Source organism: Ovis canadensis, chromosome 22 (assembly GCF_042477335.2).
Source record: "Ovis canadensis isolate MfBH-ARS-UI-01 breed Bighorn chromosome 22, ARS-UI_OviCan_v2, whole genome shotgun sequence".
Lineage (NCBI taxonomy): Eukaryota > Metazoa > Chordata > Mammalia > Artiodactyla > Bovidae > Ovis > Ovis canadensis.
Genome location: NC_091266.1, coordinates 28,999,231 through 29,017,528, shown reverse-complemented (window position 1 = coordinate 29,017,528; position 18,298 = coordinate 28,999,231). Strand labels below are relative to the sequence as shown.

The window sequence follows — 18,298 nt, the reverse complement described above, 5'->3', positions numbered from 1 at the left end:
AGATCTCGCTTTCCTTCCATTTCCCATCTCTCTCCACCCCCACCCTAGGAAAGGCTGTGGGTAGACTCGCCATGCCACCGTGTGGCTAAAGTGTACATATTCTTGAGAGAGTCAGTACGAGGAAAGAGGTGGTCCATCTCTCTCGTCTGTCTCTCCTCCTGCTGCCACCTGGACGTGCAAGAGCATATTGCCACTCTTCATTCAGATGTTGTGAGCCACATGTCTTCCTAAATCTCAGTGCAGAAATCTCCCTGTTGCATATCCCTGTGGCATGAGAACCTTTCCTGGTGGCATGTCTTTGCTCTGATAGCAAGTACGTGCCAGGCTTGGGAGCTTTGAGGAGAGACCACCAGGAAAGAGTGGGAAAGGAAGGATCTGGTCGCTGTCCTCTCCCCTGGTTTGTAACCATAAGTACCTTCTGACTCGAGCTTCTTGGCCTAGACATCTCATTTGGGGGCTGCCTCAGTAATCCAGCTTTGGGAGCCATGCGTTTCCAGCTTTGATCAGGCTTGAAAAACCCTCAGTCTTCCTTTCTAGTTAGAGGCATCTGTGAGCTGTTCCTCCACTTTATGACTTCCTCCTGACAGTTTATCTGACCAGGTCCTGCAGAAAAGATCAGTCTTGAGTTCCTGGAGCCTGCCAGTTGCCTGTCATCTTTGGATCTCTCACCTTTGTAACTGTTGTTCTGCTGAGTCTCTCCTGTCTTTTTCTTGCTATATTCTGCTATGGATCCTGCTATTTTCTTCTCCTCATTCTGCCCTCCCTCCCCCCACCCCAACTGTTCTGAGGATGGCTTTTCTATGGGAATTCTAGAGGAAAACAGTTTTTTGAGGTAAATATTCCCTAATGTATGGCATACATCTAGAGAACATGATGAATTTTTCTAAGAGCATTTATTCCACACATTCTGTGCCAACATTCTGGTAGGCCACACAGAGTAGGAGTCATATTAGGAATGATTTGTGATTTAGGAAAGAGGAGTATTATAACCGTATCCTTTTTGTTCAGTGAAGTGGTGGCAGACACAAATCATCTTATGTCAAATTGGTCAGCACTAGAAGCTTTTTCTTTCACCCAGTCTCAAGTTCAGATGACTTGTCTCAGATAAACTCCAGAATTGGCATACTGACTTCATTCACCGCACTGCCCTTAAGATTAAGGATTTTCTAGTGTTCATTGGTATTTGTGAGCTCCCTCCTCTAGGAAAGCACACCCTCACCCACAGCTGATGTCAAAGGTTGCCGTATCAGTGGTAGTTTGAATAACATTAAGTAAGACTGGGATGAACTGGTGCTTATGGAGCAGAAACCAGGCCAAGTTAATGTTAAGCAAAGATTTATGAGTTAAGCAAATGTTAAAGAAAAACAACCCCTGGACAAAACGAAACATTTGAGCACCGCTCTGTGCCCAACAGTATGCCCAGAGTTCTCATACATGTTTAATCCTCATGAAAACCTTGTGAGGTTGTAAGTGGTAGACTTTTCATCATAGAGAGAAGGAAGCAGAGTTCAAAGGGGGTGATTAGTCAAGACCACAACAATTAAAAAAGCTAAGGCCCAAACTCAGATCTCCAGACTTCAAGTCTGGAACTCTTTACACAGAAGGAAGCTGCTTTATCAGAAGCTGAGATCTGAGATTCTGTCTCCATAACAGTAATAACAGTCAGCCTGGTACCAGCTCGTTTTAATCAACTTAAATACTCTTATTGCTCAGACTTAGTTGGTTGTTCATACCATTTATTTGAAAATATTCATAACTTCCCAGCATCTCATGCAGAGTGGAAGCTTATGAGCATTTCCTCTACTGAAGATACGTGAACCGCTTTTGTGATCCAACTCGGCAATTCCTTTCATTCCGAAGCGCAGGCCTCTCGGTCACCCTGAGGTGCCTTGGAGACATGGAGTTTCTGGATTCATGATTTAAAATCTGAGAAGATGGACCTGTTAGTATTTCCCTCAGGAACGCTCATTCCTGCCCTGTCCCATTTGGCTCTCAGAGTATCTTGGACTTCTACATTGCCTTAGGCTAACTTTGAAATCTAATTAAACCTGGGGTGGCGGGGGGGGGGGGGGGGGGGCGGCGGGGGGCGCGGATGGAAGAGTCATCATGGTTTTCTTTCTGTTGAGCTGATCCCTTTCAGATCTTCAGAATTGGGAGTAAAACAAGTTGGGGTTCAGATTCACCTCTAGGACATGGCCACCACAACCCAGAGGAATTCACGGACATACTATACGCCACATACGACTGCAGTATTTTTGTTTCCCTCTCTAGTCTGGGACACAGGGAAGCTCATCACAAGAGCCAGTGTGTAGGTTAGATTTATAGTAGTGTACTGTTCTCATGGAACAGTTGTTTATGAGCTGACTAGAGTTATCATAAGAGCATAGAACATCTTAACCAAAGTACATAATGCCCTTGGATATGGCTACCAGAACTCGTAATTTCCCACCCCTGTGGTAGCCAGACAGACCCTGATAACACTGTCTGGATGGGAAAGAAAAAGAGAAGTGGTTTAGAGACATCTGACTTCCTCACAGACTCTGTCTATGCCTGCTGTCACCTCTATCTGTCTGAATTTCAACCTCTGGTACCCTCATCTTCCTCAGGTTAAATGTTAAGAACGTGCTCCTGGGAGATAATGCTGTCCTTGTCATCTACAGAGGATGGTTTCACATGAGGATTCACTGTTATACATTTAGTAGGTGATTTGACTACATTTCCCAGATAAGACATATCCTTGATCAAAGACTCACATTTCAAGAGCAGGATGGAGTTCATAAAGTATAGATAGATCCATGAAGGTTTTAGTTGACTTCTACCAGATCCTTACTGCTTTTCTTCTGTTTTTCTCTCTTCCTCCTAAGTAGTCAAAATGGTAGCCCTCTTGCTGGCTCAGCTTCCTCCTCATTCAGAGGAAGGGATTTATATGGAACTTTCCTACATTAACTGATAATGCTCACTAAAGAATTCTTTAAAACCTAGCCTCTACGAGTAGTTGTATATTATGACATCTGTAGGTGAATTTGTATCTTCCATATAAAAAGTATTTTCAGATTAGAATTTTGTAGGACTTGAGGAAAGCTTGCTCTTTGTTAGTTACCTATATAGTAGATGAATTAAATTACTCTTTTTTTAATGTTGTTTTTACCAACTGGTTACTTTTCTCAATAATTAGAAATGCTGTTTAGTACTTAAGCAACATCCCTCTGTTGTTTGAGTGCAGCATGAGTCTAGGCAGCAGGAAGTACACTTTTAATGAGGACTTGCTGATTGAGTAAGGACCAAATACAAACAGCAGTTGTTGAGTTATTATTTACTTTTCTTCAAGGATCATCAGACTATTGAGGTTTTTGTAGCTAAAATACAGGTTAAGGTAGAGAAATGAGTAGTCTTCATATTCTTCCCCCCAAAAAACTTTCTGTAGTCACCTTCGATTCTTCTAGCTTCTCAATAAATTGTCCTTCACTTGAATAAGACTTCATTGGCTCAAACGCCTGCAAACTTTTGGGTGGCCAAGAAAATGACTGCACATAAGCTTCTAAGTGGAAATTATTAATTTATATAATTTTCCTAAAAGCATAAGTGAACGAGGGTTTCTTTTTCCTGTCAGAACTGCTTAACTGCCAGTAGCATCAGCCATGACTGAATCTTTGGGCCGAGAAGGTGATTTTCCAATAGCCAGATTCACAAAGTGCTTGTGGAAGGTGCTGTCTCTGGCATCTGCGGATCCCTAAAGTTCCTTTGGAGACCAAGATGCCACAGAACCTCTGGTCACAGTGGCTCTTGTCTTCGGCTGGAGCTTCAAGCTCTCTCTCTACATTAGACACTTTCTTGAGTCCTTCCTAAGGGTAGAAGACAAGCGCGTTGAATCCTTTGCCAACATTCATCTCCTGGCCGTTCACCAGGCTCGGGAAGTGTTCACTGTCTTATTCTATTCCAGAAGAAGCCAGGTCTTTGGGAAATTAGTGTTTAATTTCCAGGCCCCAAGGTTACCTATTTTACTAAGCCAACTTGACTAATAAAGGAAATTCATTAACAACTAAGGTGAATAAATTCAGCTTTCAATTTCTTCTTCTCTGTGACTGGAATAACGTTAGCTATGTGAGGAAGTCCTTAAGCTATCATAAGTTGTTGAGACATAGTAAGGACCCACTAAATTCTGATATTCAGGGTACATACATGATTCTTGGGCTTCCCAGATGGCTCAGTGGTATAGTATCTGCCTACCAAGCAGGAGACTTGGGTTCGATCCCTGGGTTGGGAAGATCCCCTGGAAAAGAAAATGGCAACCTACTACAGTATTCTTTATTCCTGCCTGGGAAATCCTATGCAAAGAGGAGGCTGGTGGGCTGCAGCCTGTGGGGTCACCAAAGAGTCAGACATGACTTAACAACTAAACAACAGGGACATGATTCTTACTGCACTGTTTGAATGAAGGTGATTTCTGGATCCTGCCCCAAGACCGAAGTCAGGGTCCACTTGGGCTCTAACCAGCAATGTTTCTTTGACCGATATGACTCAGTAACTCTGATCATAATGGGATCATTGGGGTAGCTTTCTGCTCTTCTGTCTTTAAAAGCACTTATTCTTTGGCTTAATTACTGCTAGCTTATTTACTCATCTTCTGAAAATTACCTGCTGGTTGTTAAGTCATTCTTCCTATTAGAAACAGAAGCTTAGAAATCAACTACCAGTATTAAGCAGTCTGGTTTGAAGAAGTCAGATAGAAAGAAAGCCTTTCTTTCATAGTGACATAACTTTGTTATTGCCTCAGCAGCTGCCATTATAGGAACCAGCAGTACATGGCTTTCCTTCTGTTCATAGAAATCTGGTGGAGTTCTTGCATCGTTAAGTCCTTCAGCCCTTGAACCTGCTGCAGAGCTCTCCTGCCACTCCAGCCCGTGCAGCTCTCCTTCTCCCCAGATACTGATTCCTGTGTAGCTCAGCTGTCTGGGGGCCTTTGCACGCTGGCTGTGGCCCAGGTCTTCATCTGTCTTCCCTGTCCGCTCCTTTCCAAATACCATGTGTAGGTATTTGAGGAAGTGGATTCTTGGGTCATTCCCTAGGAGTAGGGCTAAGTCTTTTGGACTTAAAACCATGTGAGTGGCCTGAAAGGAGTGGTCATACCTGGAGGAGATGCCATCCAGTATCAAGTAAACAATTAACTTCAGGCAGTTTGGATCCAGGTAAGTAACTGCTGTATGTCTCTCCATGGTACCCTTTGATGAGGACAGTTGTAGAATATCAGACCTTTGGAATGTCCAGTTTCCAAATGCCTTCTGTCCAGGTGTTTTGCAGATATGCCAAAGAGCTCTAGTGAAGAGTGCAGACCAGACCTCTGGATTTATAGCAGGGTACAGGATGGATGTGCTTTTACTGCCTTGTAGCAGCTTAGTGTTTCCTGGTAATTATAAGCACTCAATAAATGTTTATTGCTGCTATTATCATTTTTAGTATTGTTATTTAGAATTTAGTGTGAGAAGTTAGTATGGAGATTCCTCAGTTGAAATAAACTCTTAAAAATCCTTTATTTTTTAAAAAATTGTGGAGAGTTATTTCTAGGCTGTAAACATATTGCCTCTAGAATTAATCTTTCTATAGCTTAATCTTAATTTAGTACTAGTGTGACTTTAGTAATTACTTTCAGCCCTAGGGGTCAGTAAGTAGACTGTTTCTTATTAACTTGTTAGGGCACCTGAAATGCTTTGCCTGCCCAGGGTCCACTCTAGTGGACTAAGCAGTTAGAAATTAGAAAGGAGGGTTGCTGATAGATCATTTCTTTTATACTATTGCTGAAGTTCTCATTATGTAAATTTGTGTGTGTGTGTGTGTGTGTAAATTCTTTGTTTCTTTCTTTTTTCATTTTGTTTTCAAATATCCTATGAGGAGCTCCCCTTCTTGAGTTCTAAGACTGGTGTGGACACTCTTCATGATACTTAACATGGGTTTTCCATTTCTTAGTTACACTGCATGATTCTTCCATATAGTCCTTCCTTCTCCTGGACAAGAGACCCTTCTAAACATTTATACCAAATGGTGTTTATTTTCTTGCAGTTGAGCTGGCAATGATCATGGACCGTTTATATGGTGGTGTCTGCTATGCTGGCATTGATACAGACCCCGAGCTGAAGTACCCCAAAGGTGCCGGCCGTGTGGCATTCTCCAATCAGCAGAGTTACATCGCAGCCATCAGCGCTCGCTTTGTGCAGCTCCAACACAATGACATTGACAAACGGGTAAGCAGCTGCTTGGGGTATCATTGCCATGGGAAAGAAATGAAAGTTATTCCACGGGCCGCTGGGGAGAAAATCACCTTATGCGGCATTAGTCCATGAGTCCGACTCGGCTGCGTGAGAAAGAGAATGCCCTTGGTATTTAAGGTGTTAATGAACTTTCTGTTTCCCCCATCCCTGGGGCGATGTTACACTTACGAAAATAATGCTGCACAGTTTAGTGAAGCAAACCAGTGCTGTTTAAAAGATAATGCCAGGACTTCCTTGGTGGTCCAGTGGCTAAGACTCAGCACTCCCAGTGCAGGGGACCTAGGTTCTACCCCTGGTCAGGGAACTAGATCCCCCATGCCACAGCTGAAGATCCCGTGTGCTGCAAGGAAGTCCTGGCACAGCCAAATAAATTGATAAATATTTTTGAAAAAAAGATGATGCCAAGAGCACAGTGACAAAGATTGAGAGCCTGTTTGACCCACGTGGTCCTCTTAAAACAAAGAACTTGAACTAACATTTAATGTTAACATTCAGGAGTATACATAAAATATTGAAGTTCCCGTTTCTCTTAAACTTGCAAGATCATATGTGATAGCAATTGCTGGAGCTATTGATAGCAGTAGCTGCTTGCTGTCCCCTCTAGTCCCCTCCCCAACTCTCTTTCTCCTGCTCATAGCAAATAGACATACCCGTTACCTGTCTCCTTGCTCATTGACATTGCCTGCCTGGCCAGTGGAGGCACTCAGATTTGCTGTCATCCAAACAGGAGATAGTAGAGCTGGAGAGCATTGGTGTGCTCAGTTGGGTTTGGGGACAGACGCAGGTTTAAATCCTTAAACCCCAGTTCTGCCACTATTTGGAAGCTTGGGGGAATAGAAGGAGTTAGGAGCTAATCTGAGACCTGATTGATAGAGTAATGGAGCAAGGGGGAAAACATCAAGCCTTAGACACTTCCATATGCAATTGTTCAATGGTTAATGCTTCCAGTCAAGGCTGTTTTGGGGGCATACACTGGACAGGAATAAATAAAGTAGTAAATGTGTTTTCTTACCAGGTGTCAACTCCTCTCTGTGGTTGACTAACTGGTTTTGTGTAACAGACCTAAGTGTGTTAGGAGGTGAAAGTTTCAATGGGTGATGGATTTTTTTAAAGTCAGTAAGATAACATTTTCTTTAAGACGTAGATCAAATTACAAAAGCCAGTGCTTAAAATAGTCTGTTTGCTACGTCTCTGGGATCCTTAAAAGTAAGTAGTGATGGTTTGTTTTTTAATTAAAATGGATGATTGTTTTACAAAACTGCGAGACACTCTAAATCAGTGGAAAGTCAGGGGTGATAAAGATTCAGCTCCATTCCTAGTTTTGAAGTGCCCACAGCACCCCTTTGGTAGCAGTAATTCCCCTACAGACTGTGAGCTCCGCAAAGCTGGGCATGGTGTCCGTCTCATTCTCTGCTTCCCCACTGCTTGATGTGTAGATACGGTTGTTGTCTAGTCACTCAGTCGTGTCTGACTTTTTGCGACCCGTGGACTGTATCCCACCAGGCTCCTCTGTCCATGGGATTTCCCAGGCAAGAATACTGGAGTGGTTTACCATTAACTTCTCTAGGTGTAGATATGGTAGGTGCTTGGTAAACCTTTGTTGGATTGACAAATGGTGCTCTGTGGAGGGTTCTATTAACTTCTGCTGCTGGTGGACTTGCTTGTGCCTATATGTTTGTGAATCTGAAACCCCAGATTCCATTACATTTAGACTGCTTTTGGCCCCTGTCAGTGGTGAATCCCAGGCAATAAACTTAACCTGAAAAGCACTTGTGTATCATCTGTATCCAAGTAGCTTTCTTTTTGTTCCCCTCTGAAGCCAGAAGGCCTGAGACTGCTCAGGAGGTAGGTCCTAAAGATGATAAAAGAAGATTCCACCTTTCCTTTGCCCCCACCCTAACAACCTCCTGTCTTACTCCTTAGTTAGAAGGAAGTGCATTTACTCCAGGGTTTATGGTATTCTTTGAACTCCTTTAAGAATCGTAGAAAATTCAGGCGCTATTTGTTTTATTGCCTACCTCTCCTCTCACCTCTGCTGTACTCATACCCTCAGCATTGATTCCCACAAGACTTAGACCTAGGTAAGGAAGAAAGAAGTCACGTTTCTTTTGTTAGCATAATCACAGGCCATGCTATAGAAAAGTGTTTGGCTCATCAAACTTCTCAGGAACGCCATTGATTATTTCTGCTCTTTGCATTTGGGTTGCCTATACCCTCCATTACCTTAGGATGGTCCTTGATAAACATTTAGGGTAGCAGCCAGTTGTAATAGAAGGAGTATGGAGTTTGGAGCCAGAACAGATCCCAGTACATTTAAACCTCTGCTGCACCAATCACCAGACCTCTGGTGACCCCAAACAAGTTACTTAATGTGCAGAGCCTTGGGTCCTCATCTGTAACTCCTGGGGAAAGTCTGAAGATTAAATGGGATTTGAAGATTGAACATCCAGAGTCATATGGCAGTTAAGATATTTACCTGGCACTTGCTGATTTAACAGTATTCATCTTGCTGGAAGTGTACTTACACTGATGTTGTTAATATTAAATGGCTTGAATTTTATTGTTGCTCTGCTGGAGATGCAGTGAAAAGTTACACTGGTTAGTGAAGAGAGCCCTGGGCAGAGTCAGATGGCTAGGTCTACATGTGGTCCTGTTCCCAGTGGGCTGTGTGATTAAAGTCTGAGTTTCAGAATAAGGACAATAATAGTAATAGCTTTGTGTGCCCCACTAGATTGTTGAGAAGCCCAGAAGAGACACTGAAAAAGAAAGCACTACATACAGTGTGACTCACTGGACAGGTGTATAGTGGGACTGTTGTGATGCCACATGGTGTCAAAAGGGATCTGTTGGTTCCTTCAGTGCCCTGGAATGAGAATCATTTGAGTGGGAAACTGAAAATTACTGCGAGTGATGGATTGCCTGCTCTCCCTATCTCCCAGCTCCATCTTCATGCTCTTTGTTTACGCTGACCAAGATGCAGACCATATTCTTTACTATGAGAGATGGAGGCCAGCTCCTGTCTTGAGTGGGGCTCCTTTCCACTGGTTTTCTGTGAATATTGCACTCCCTTCCCTCAAACATTACTCTTTCCTTTTGTTTTCTTCTTGTTTTGAACATAGCCAGCAATACCTTTGGGCTTCCCTGGTGGCTCAGACAGTAAAGAATCTGCCTGCAGGAGACTCAGGTTTGATCTCTTGGTCAGGAAGATCCCCTGGAGAAAGAAATAGCAACCCACTCTAGAATTCTTGCCTGGAGAACTCCATGGACAGAAAGCCTGGTGGACTACAGTACATGGGGTTGCAAAGAGTTAGACATAACTGAGTGACTGACACTTTGATTTTCAGCAATACCTTATTTTGTTGCCTAGGGTACTCTGAGAAGTCAATGTCACCTCACTCCAGTACTCTTGCCTGGAAAATCCCATGGATAGAGGAGCCTGGTAGGCTGCAGTCCATGAGGTCGCAAAGAGTTGGACACGACTGAGCGACTTCACTTTCACTTTTCACTTTCATACATTGGAGAAGGAAATGGCAACCCACTCCAGCGTTCTTGTCTGGAGAATCCCAGGGATGGGGGAGCCTGGTGGGCTGCCGTCTATGGGGTCGTACAGAGTCGAACATGACTGAAGCGACTTAGCAGCAGCAGCAGCAGCAGCAGCAGCATGGTACTCCGAGTCTCTGTTAACTGCACCCTTTGCTGTAGTGCTTTTATAGGTTGATTTCACTTTTATGTTTATGTGTCTTCTAAAGGTTGATTTGAGCTTTCCAGAGAGTTCCTATTTTATAAATAAGCAACATTAGGATTTCCTTAGGTTAGGCCCCTTTTCCTTGCCTGTGAATATAAAATGTGCCAATATGCAACAGTTATAGAAACAGTCACTCCTGTAACTTCTGACACTCTGATCTCTACTGTCATCTTACTCATCTATGTCACCATCTCTAGGCAAGTTCAGTTCAGTTCAGTTGCTCAGTTGTGTCTGACTCTTTGCGACCCCATAAACTGCAGCACGCCAGGCCTCCCTGTCCATCACCAACTGCTGGAGTCCACCCAAACCCATGTCCATTGAGTCGGTGATGCCATCCAACCATCTCATCCTTTGTTGTCCCCTTCTCCTCCTGCCCTCAATCTTTCCCAAAATCAGGGTCTTTTCAAACGAGTCAGCTCTTCACATCAGGTAGCCAAAGTATTGGAGTTTCACCTTCAACATCAGTCCTTCCAATGGACACCCAGGACTGATCTCCTTTAGGATGGACTGGTTGGATCTCCTTGCAGTCCAAGGGACTCTCAAGAGTCTTCTCCAACACCACAGTTCAAAAGCACCAATTCTTTGGCACTCAGCTCTTTTTATAGTCCAACTCTCACATCCATACATGACCACTGGAATAACCATCGCCTTGACTAGATGGACCTTTGTTGACAAAGTAATGTCCCTGCTTTTGAATATGCTATCTATGTTGGTCATAACTTTCCTTCCAAGGAGTAAGCATCTTTTAATTTCATGGCTGCAGTCACCATCTGCAGTGATTTTAGAGCCCCCCAAAATAAAGTCTGACACTGTTTCCACTGTTTCCCCATCTGTTTGCCATGAAGTGATGGGACCAGATGCCATGATCTTCGTTTTCTGAATGTTGAGTTTTCAGCCAACTTTTTCACTCTCCTCTTTCGCTTTCATCAAGAGGCTCTTTAGTTCTTCTCCACTTTCTGCCGTAAGGGTGATGTCATCTGCATATCTGAGGTTATTGATATTTCTCCTGGCAATCTTGATTCCAGCTTGTGCTTCCTCCAGCCCAGCATTTCTCACATGATGTACTGTGCATATAAGTTAAATAAGCAGAGTGACAATATACAGCCTTGACGTACTCCTTTTCCTATTTGGAACCAGTCTGTTGTTGCATGTCCAGTTCTAACTGTTGCTTCCTGACCTGCATACAGGTTTCTCAAGAGGCAGGTCAGGTGGTCTGGTATTCCCATCTCCCTCAGAATTTTCCACAGTTTGTTGTCATCCACACAAAGGCTTTGGCATAGTCAATAAAACAGAAATAGATGTTTTTCTGAAACTCTCTTGCTTTTTCCATGATCCAGCACATGTTGGCAATTTGATCTCTGGTTCCTCTGCCTTTTCTAAAACCAGCTTGAATAGCTGGAAGCTCACGGTTCACATATTGCTGAAGCCTGGCTTGGAGAATTTTGAGCTTTACTAGCGTGTGAGATGCGTGCAATTGTGCAGTATTTTGAGTATTCTTTGGCATTGCCTTTCTTTGGGATTGGAATGAAAACTGACCTTTTCCAGTCCTGTGGCCACTGCTGAGTTTTCCAAATTTGTTGACATACTGAATGCAGCACTTTCACAGCATCATCTTTTAGGATTTGAAATAGCTCAACTGGAATTCCATCACCTCCACTAGCTTTGTTTGTAGTGATGCTTCCTAAGGCCCACTTGACTTTACATTCCAGGATGTCTGGCTTTAGGTGACTGTGAGTGATCACACCATTGTGATTTTCTGGGTCATGAAGATCTTTTTTGTATAGTTCTTCTGTGTATTCTTGCCACCTTCTTAATATCTTCTGCTTCTGTTAGGTCCATACCATTTATGTCCTTTATTGAGCCCATCTTTGCATGAAATGTTCCCTTAGTATCTCTCATTTTCTTGAAGAAATCTCTAGTCTTTCCCATTCTATTGTTTTCCTCTATTTCTTTGCATTGATCGCTGAGGAAGGCTTTCTCATCTCCTTGCTATTCTTTGGAACTCTGCATTCAAATGGGTGTATCTTTACTTTTCTCCTTTGCTTTTCACTTCACTTCTTTTCACAGCGATTTGTAAGGCCTCCTCAGACAACCATTTTGCTTTTTTGCATTTCTTTTCTTAGGGATGGTCTTGATCCCTGTCTCCTGTACAGTGTCACGAATCTCATTCCATAGTTCATCAGGCACTCTGTCTATCAGATCTAGTCCCTTAAATCTATTTCTCACTTCCACTGTATAGTCAAAGGGATTTGATTTAGGTCATACCTGAATGGTCTAGTGGTTTTCCCTACTTTCTTCAATTTCAGTCTGAATTTGGCAATAAGGAGTTCATGATCTGAGCCACAGTCAGCTCCTGGTCTTGTTTTTGTTGACTGTATAGAGCTTCTCCATCTTTGGCTGCAAAGAATATAATCAATCTGATTTCGGTGTTGACTATCTGGTGATGTCCATGTGTAGAGTCTTCTCTTGTGTTGTTGGAAGAGGGTGTTTGCTATGACCAGTGCGTTCTCTTGGCAGAACTCTATTAGCCTTTGCCCTGCTTCATTCCATCCTCCAAGGCCAAATTTGCCTGTTACCCCAGGTGTTTCTTGACTTCCTACTTTTGCATTCCAGTCCCCTGTAATGAAAAGGACATGTTTTTGTGGTGTTAGTTTTAGAAGGTCTTGTAGGTCTTTATAAAACCATTCAACTTCAGCTTGTTCAGCGTTACTGATCGGGGCATAGACTTGGATTACTGTGATATTGAATGGTTTGCTTTGAAAATGAACAGAGATCATTCTGTCATTTTTGAGATTACATCTAAGTACTGCATTTTGGACTCTCTTGTTGACCATGATAGCTACTCCATTTCTTCTAAGGGATTCCTGCCCGCAGTAGTAGATATAATGGTCACCTGAGTTAAATTCACGAATTCCAGACCATCTAGTTCGTTGATTCCTAGAATGTCAGTGTTCACTCTTGCCATCTTCTGTTTGACCAGTTCCAAGTTACCTTTATTCATGGACCTGACATTCCAGGATCCTATGCAATATTGCTGTTTACAGCATCGGGTCTTGCTTCTATCACCAGTCACAACCACATCTGGGTGTTGTTTTTCCTTTGGCTCCGTCTCTTCATTCTTTCTGGAGTTATTTCTCCACTGATCTCTAGTAGCATATTGGGCACCTACCGACCTGGGGAGTTAATCTTTCAGTGTCCTATCATTTTGCCTTTTCATACTGTTCATGGGATTCTCAAGGCAAGAATACTGAAGTGGTTTGCCATTCCCTTCTCCAGTGGACCACATTCTGTTAGACCTCTCCACCATGACCCCCCCATCTTGGGTGGACACAGCATGGCTTAGTTTCATTGAGGTAGACAAGGCTGTGGTCCATGTGATCAGATTGGCTAGTTGTCTGTGATTGTGGTTTCCGTCTCTCTGCCCTCTGATGCCCTCTCTCAGCACTTACTGTCTAACTTGGGTTTCTTTTACCTTGGATGTGGAGTATCTCTTCACCTCTTAGGCAAGAGGTGGTTTTTAAAATTTTTCTTTTGATAACAACTTTATACCTTTTTGAAGTATAGTTCATATATGATACATATCCAGCACCACGGTTCGAAGGGATCATTAGAGGCAGGGAATCCTACTTATTAACCTGTGCTCTTCAAAGTCACAGGAACAACGGAGGCTGGGCTGTTGGCAAATTTCTGCCCCCTGCTATGTATTAATTAAGGTCCCCCAAGAGTATGTCACCTGTTGGAGTAGGCTGATAAATCTACAGATCAGCAGGCTTTATGCCACATTTGCACAGCCTTGAGAAGACTCCAGAGGTAGAAGAAGCTCTAAATGGTGGTTCCTTATAGCAGGGTTCCCCACCATCCAGGCCATGGACCAGTGCCTCCTGTCATATCAGCAGTGGCATTAAATTAGAAACAAAGTACACAATAAATGTAATGTACTTGAATCTTCCGAAAACTATCCCCCTCACCTCAGTCCATGGAACGATCAACTTCTACAGAACGGGTCCCTGATATCAAAAGAGTTGGCCACCACTGTCTTACAGATCAAGACTGCTGCCATGATCTTGACTCTGCCACTGTGCCCAGGGGTCTGAATGGAAGTACTTTGTACATGGGTGACAGTAAGTGTGTGGAATAAATTAGGATGATATGTGAGGGAGCAGGGACTGGGAGTAGCCATGGAAGGCTGTCAAGGATACTGGAATGAGCCACTGTCATCTCTCACCTGGACATCTACAGTTGCTTCCTCATTGGTCTCCCCAGTTCAACTTTAGCCCATCTCCAATTCATTCTTTACAATAAAAACTAAAGCACTCTGGGCTTCCCTGGTGGCTCAGAGGTAAAGACTCTGCCCGCCAATGCAGGAGATACAGGTTTGATCCCTGGTCCGGGAAGATCCCACCTGCTGCAGAGCAACTAAGCCCATGTTCCACAACCACTGAGCCTGTGCTCCAGAGCCCGGGGACTGCAGTTACTGAGCCTGCACACCCTGGTGCCCGCGCTCTGTGGCAGAAGAAGCCCATGCACTGCTAGAGAGCAGCCCTGCTCAGCACAACTGGAGGAAAGCCCGTGCGGCAGCAAGGACCTAGCACAGCCAGAAATAAATAAAAAGTGAAAAAACATCTAAAGCAGTCTTTAAAAAATCATCTTACATCACATCTTTCCCTCCTTTAAACCTTTTGATTATGTTCTACTGCCCTTAGGTTCGAGGTCAAAGTCAATTAACACTGCCTACGTGACCCTCTGTACACTACAGACTGCTTCTGCTTCAGCTCGCATTTCCTCATCTTGGTCTTTTTCTCGTGTTTTACAGGGTGATTATGGATAGTTACCTCTCCCTGCCTAAAACCCACTTTTCCTTCAGGTCTCAGATTACTTGTGACAATTTTAGGAATCCTTTCTTCAGTGGCGTTTACAGCTTTCCCATAGATCATTGTCGTAATCGCATCTGTTACTCCTTTGTGGCCTTCAGTACCTCTATAGTGAAGCAATCCTAAAGGAAATCAAATCTAAATATTCATTGGAAGGACTGATGCTGAAGCTGAAGTTCCAATAGTTCAGCCATCTGATGTGAAAGCCAACTCATTGGGAAAAAAATCCCTGATGCTGGGAAAGATTGAAAACGAAAGAAGAAGGGTATGACAGAGGATACGATGATAAGATAGCATCACCGACTCAATGGACATGAATTTGAGTAAACTCTGGGAGATAGTAGAGGACAGAGGAGGCTGGCTTGCTACAGTCTATGGGGTTACAAAGAGTCAGACACGACTTAACAACTGAACAACAACAAAAAGGAAGCAATGCTTTGTTTAATGTCCATCTGTGCTTCCAGACTGTACCATCAGTGAGGGCAATGATTGTGTCTCCTGTACTAATTCCTGGATACTCAGTAAGTGATACACAGTGGACCCACATTAATTAATTATATCTGAATGAATGAATGAGTCGTTGAATGAATGAATGCTGATGACCTGAGAGCTTCCTTCGGCATGTCCAGCTGTCCACCAGAGGGCACTCTGCACAGCTTTCTTTTTTCACTTAGTTGAGTGCGTTCACTTGAATTAATAAAGATGTTTAGGTTTTGCTGTTTGGCATATCAAAAAGTATTCTTTAACACTCATAGTCCATTAAAGCTGGACTTTAACTTGGGCATGACCTCATCTAACCCGGTTGATTTACAGCAGAGGAGAATGTAGGAGAGGCTTGGAGACAGGCTCTCAAGACACCTGTCATTAACTGACATGAGAGCTGCCTCTGCTCATGGAACTCCCTTCCCAGACCTTGCTGTTCATCCAGGGTCTAATGTTCCTTTAACCCCACTTCTTTATTTTCACACAAACCAGGGTCCGAACTCCTGAACTGTATTATAGGTGCTTTAGTTTTATGTGTGTTTCCATAGTTCATGTAACGTTTCAGCTGAACATACACTGCACAGAGCAGGACACATCTGGAGTCTGCTCTCAGGGTTTGCCAGTATGTCTACAAGTTACTTTGAACATTAACAAAAAGAGTTTGAAATTTTGTGTTGCAGTTGTCTTGCTTTTATTTTTTGTATTGTCTTCATGTAAACCTTTGTTCAAGTCAGTGTGAGCCAATGCAATTCCACTGGACTGTAACATTTAGTGAAACTGTGGCATTTTTGCTGTCATAATGACCCTTGTTATTGATCATTATTATAAATGAGACACATGCAATTCATGCCTCAGTTTTTACTTCAAAGGAGATGTTAATAATAGCTTGGAAAGAGTCCTCTAAGGCTTATATTCATGCATACTTTATGGCTAAATGTTTACCAGCTATCGGCCAATTGGTTATTTGTCCCTATGGCAACAATATCAAGGTAGTATGATACCCAGCACAGGGTTCTCAGCATTTCTTTGCTTTGGCATACACTCTTATGGGTAACAGAGGCTCTCTAAAGTTAATGGGGGGTATTTATGTATCTTAGGGAGAAGGTACACCTCACACCCATTCTTGTCCTCACCACCCACAGAACCAGGCTATAGTGAAAAAGTGTCCTGGCTTGGAAATTAGGAGATCTGTTTATACTCCTATCTCTTCTCCCAGTCACAGTGTGACCTTGGGCAAGTTACTTAACGTTTTAGAGGCTTTATTTTAATGATTTTACTGTCCCAGGATAGTAAGAACATCTAGCCTAAAATCTTCAGGTTTATTACACAAATAAACGGTGAAGGTTAAGAAGTGCTCTGGAAAGTTACAAGGCTATACAGATGTTGATTTATATTGTTGCTGAACCTGGCCTGTTTGAACAGTGCTTTTATCTCCTAAGGATATGTCCAAGGCTAACAGTTAATTCTTTTTTTCCTTTAAAGTTCCTGCTCAGTTCCACTAAGAATCTTTAATATAAGGATAATGAAATAGTTGAAGTTGACACTAAAAAAAAAAAAGTTTAACATAAGTGCCAATCTACAGACAGACTGGTTAGATGTTAGTCAAGACACGCATGTAGACACTCAAGTTTCATTTAAAGATGTAAATACCTGGATGCATTTTCTATTTAAAGGATTGAAGGTTTTTCCTCTTTTTAGTCTAGAAAGAGGTATTTCTATCAGCATCCTTTCTCTGATAATACAAAGATTTTGAGCCTGAAATTGAGTCGTGTTAGGATTAAATTTTACTTATGTTCTCTTGAACAGTGTTTCTGTGAAAAACTGGGCCAGTTTAAAGTGTTTAAGTACAACAAGGGCAAAAGAGGGCACCTGTACCCATTCTGTCTGTTTTAATGGTATTTTTAGAAGTGATGCCAAATGAGCACTTAAGGTTTGAAAGCTCTGCTAAATCCAGTTTTCTTTGTAACTCAAGTCTAGGTCACTTACATATGAAAGATTTTGCAGTGTGAAAAATGAGACCATTAGAAAATGGGCAGTCTTTTTACATGGCCATTTTTCTGCCCTTTGTCTATTCTGCATGGTCCTGAGAAACTTGTAAGGATAGAATCATTTGAGTCTCCCTTAATCTGACAAAAACATGTGATTTGATTTAGGTGAACTATTTCTTTATAAAAATCTAAGGGATTCCCCCCCCACCCCCGCCCAGCTGTTGTTTAGTACCACTTGATCATGTTGCCGCCTCAGAATTTAAAAGTCGAAATGTTTATAACTTGAAATACATCATGCAGTTGACATTATCATTTACCAACTCGATCTGTAGAGCCTTTTTACTAGTAGAAAGGATACTAGACCAGAATCAGCTAATCTGAAGTTTAGTCTTAACTATACTTACTTACTGTATACCTTGAAGGAAGGACATGCGTGTATGTGTGTTAAAGTGGTTTTGAAGGCTGTAAAGCATTCTGTCAATATACAGTCACACTGATAACATTAATTTACATGAAATCATACATGACTAATATTTGAGCTCTTCTGGAAGATCATTAGACATCTGGTTGGAATTTCACATGATAAAAAGAGTTAAAGATTTCAGGCAAGGTAATGGTAAAGTTGGTTAGTTATTTGAGTTTTTGAAAGAGGAGGAACTCTCAGTAGAAAGGTCTTCCCTGCCCAGGAATCTATCCCTAAAATTAGTTCTTCAAATCATCATTTTGTACATTGTTCATAAAACATGAATCCATTGGATTTTTAATATTTATTTTACCAAAAGAAATCCTTTTCTGAGTCAAATGGGTTTCGAAATGCTTTCTTAAAGGAAGTTAACTAGGCCAGTTTACTCTGGGAGTTCTTGGAGTCTTTTATATACTAATCTTCATAGTGAACACACCCAAGAGGAAAACAATATGCAGTTTTCACAAATGTTTTGATCATAGAAC

The 18,298-nt window shown here is 42.4% G+C and overlaps 1 protein-coding gene across 8 annotated transcripts in view; it reads left to right on the top strand.

The window, feature by feature from the left end:
* Positions 1-18,298, top strand: part of CPEB3 (cytoplasmic polyadenylation element binding protein 3) — a 199,827-nt gene that overhangs the window by 162,175 nt on the left and 19,354 nt on the right. For all 8 annotated transcript variants that reach the window (XM_069567519.1, XM_069567516.1, XM_069567518.1 and 5 more), the window contains one exon: positions 6,055-6,236. In XM_069567519.1, coding sequence (XP_069423620.1) covers positions 6,055-6,236 — 182 coding nt within the window. The remainder of the gene's footprint in view (positions 1-6,054; positions 6,237-18,298) is intronic.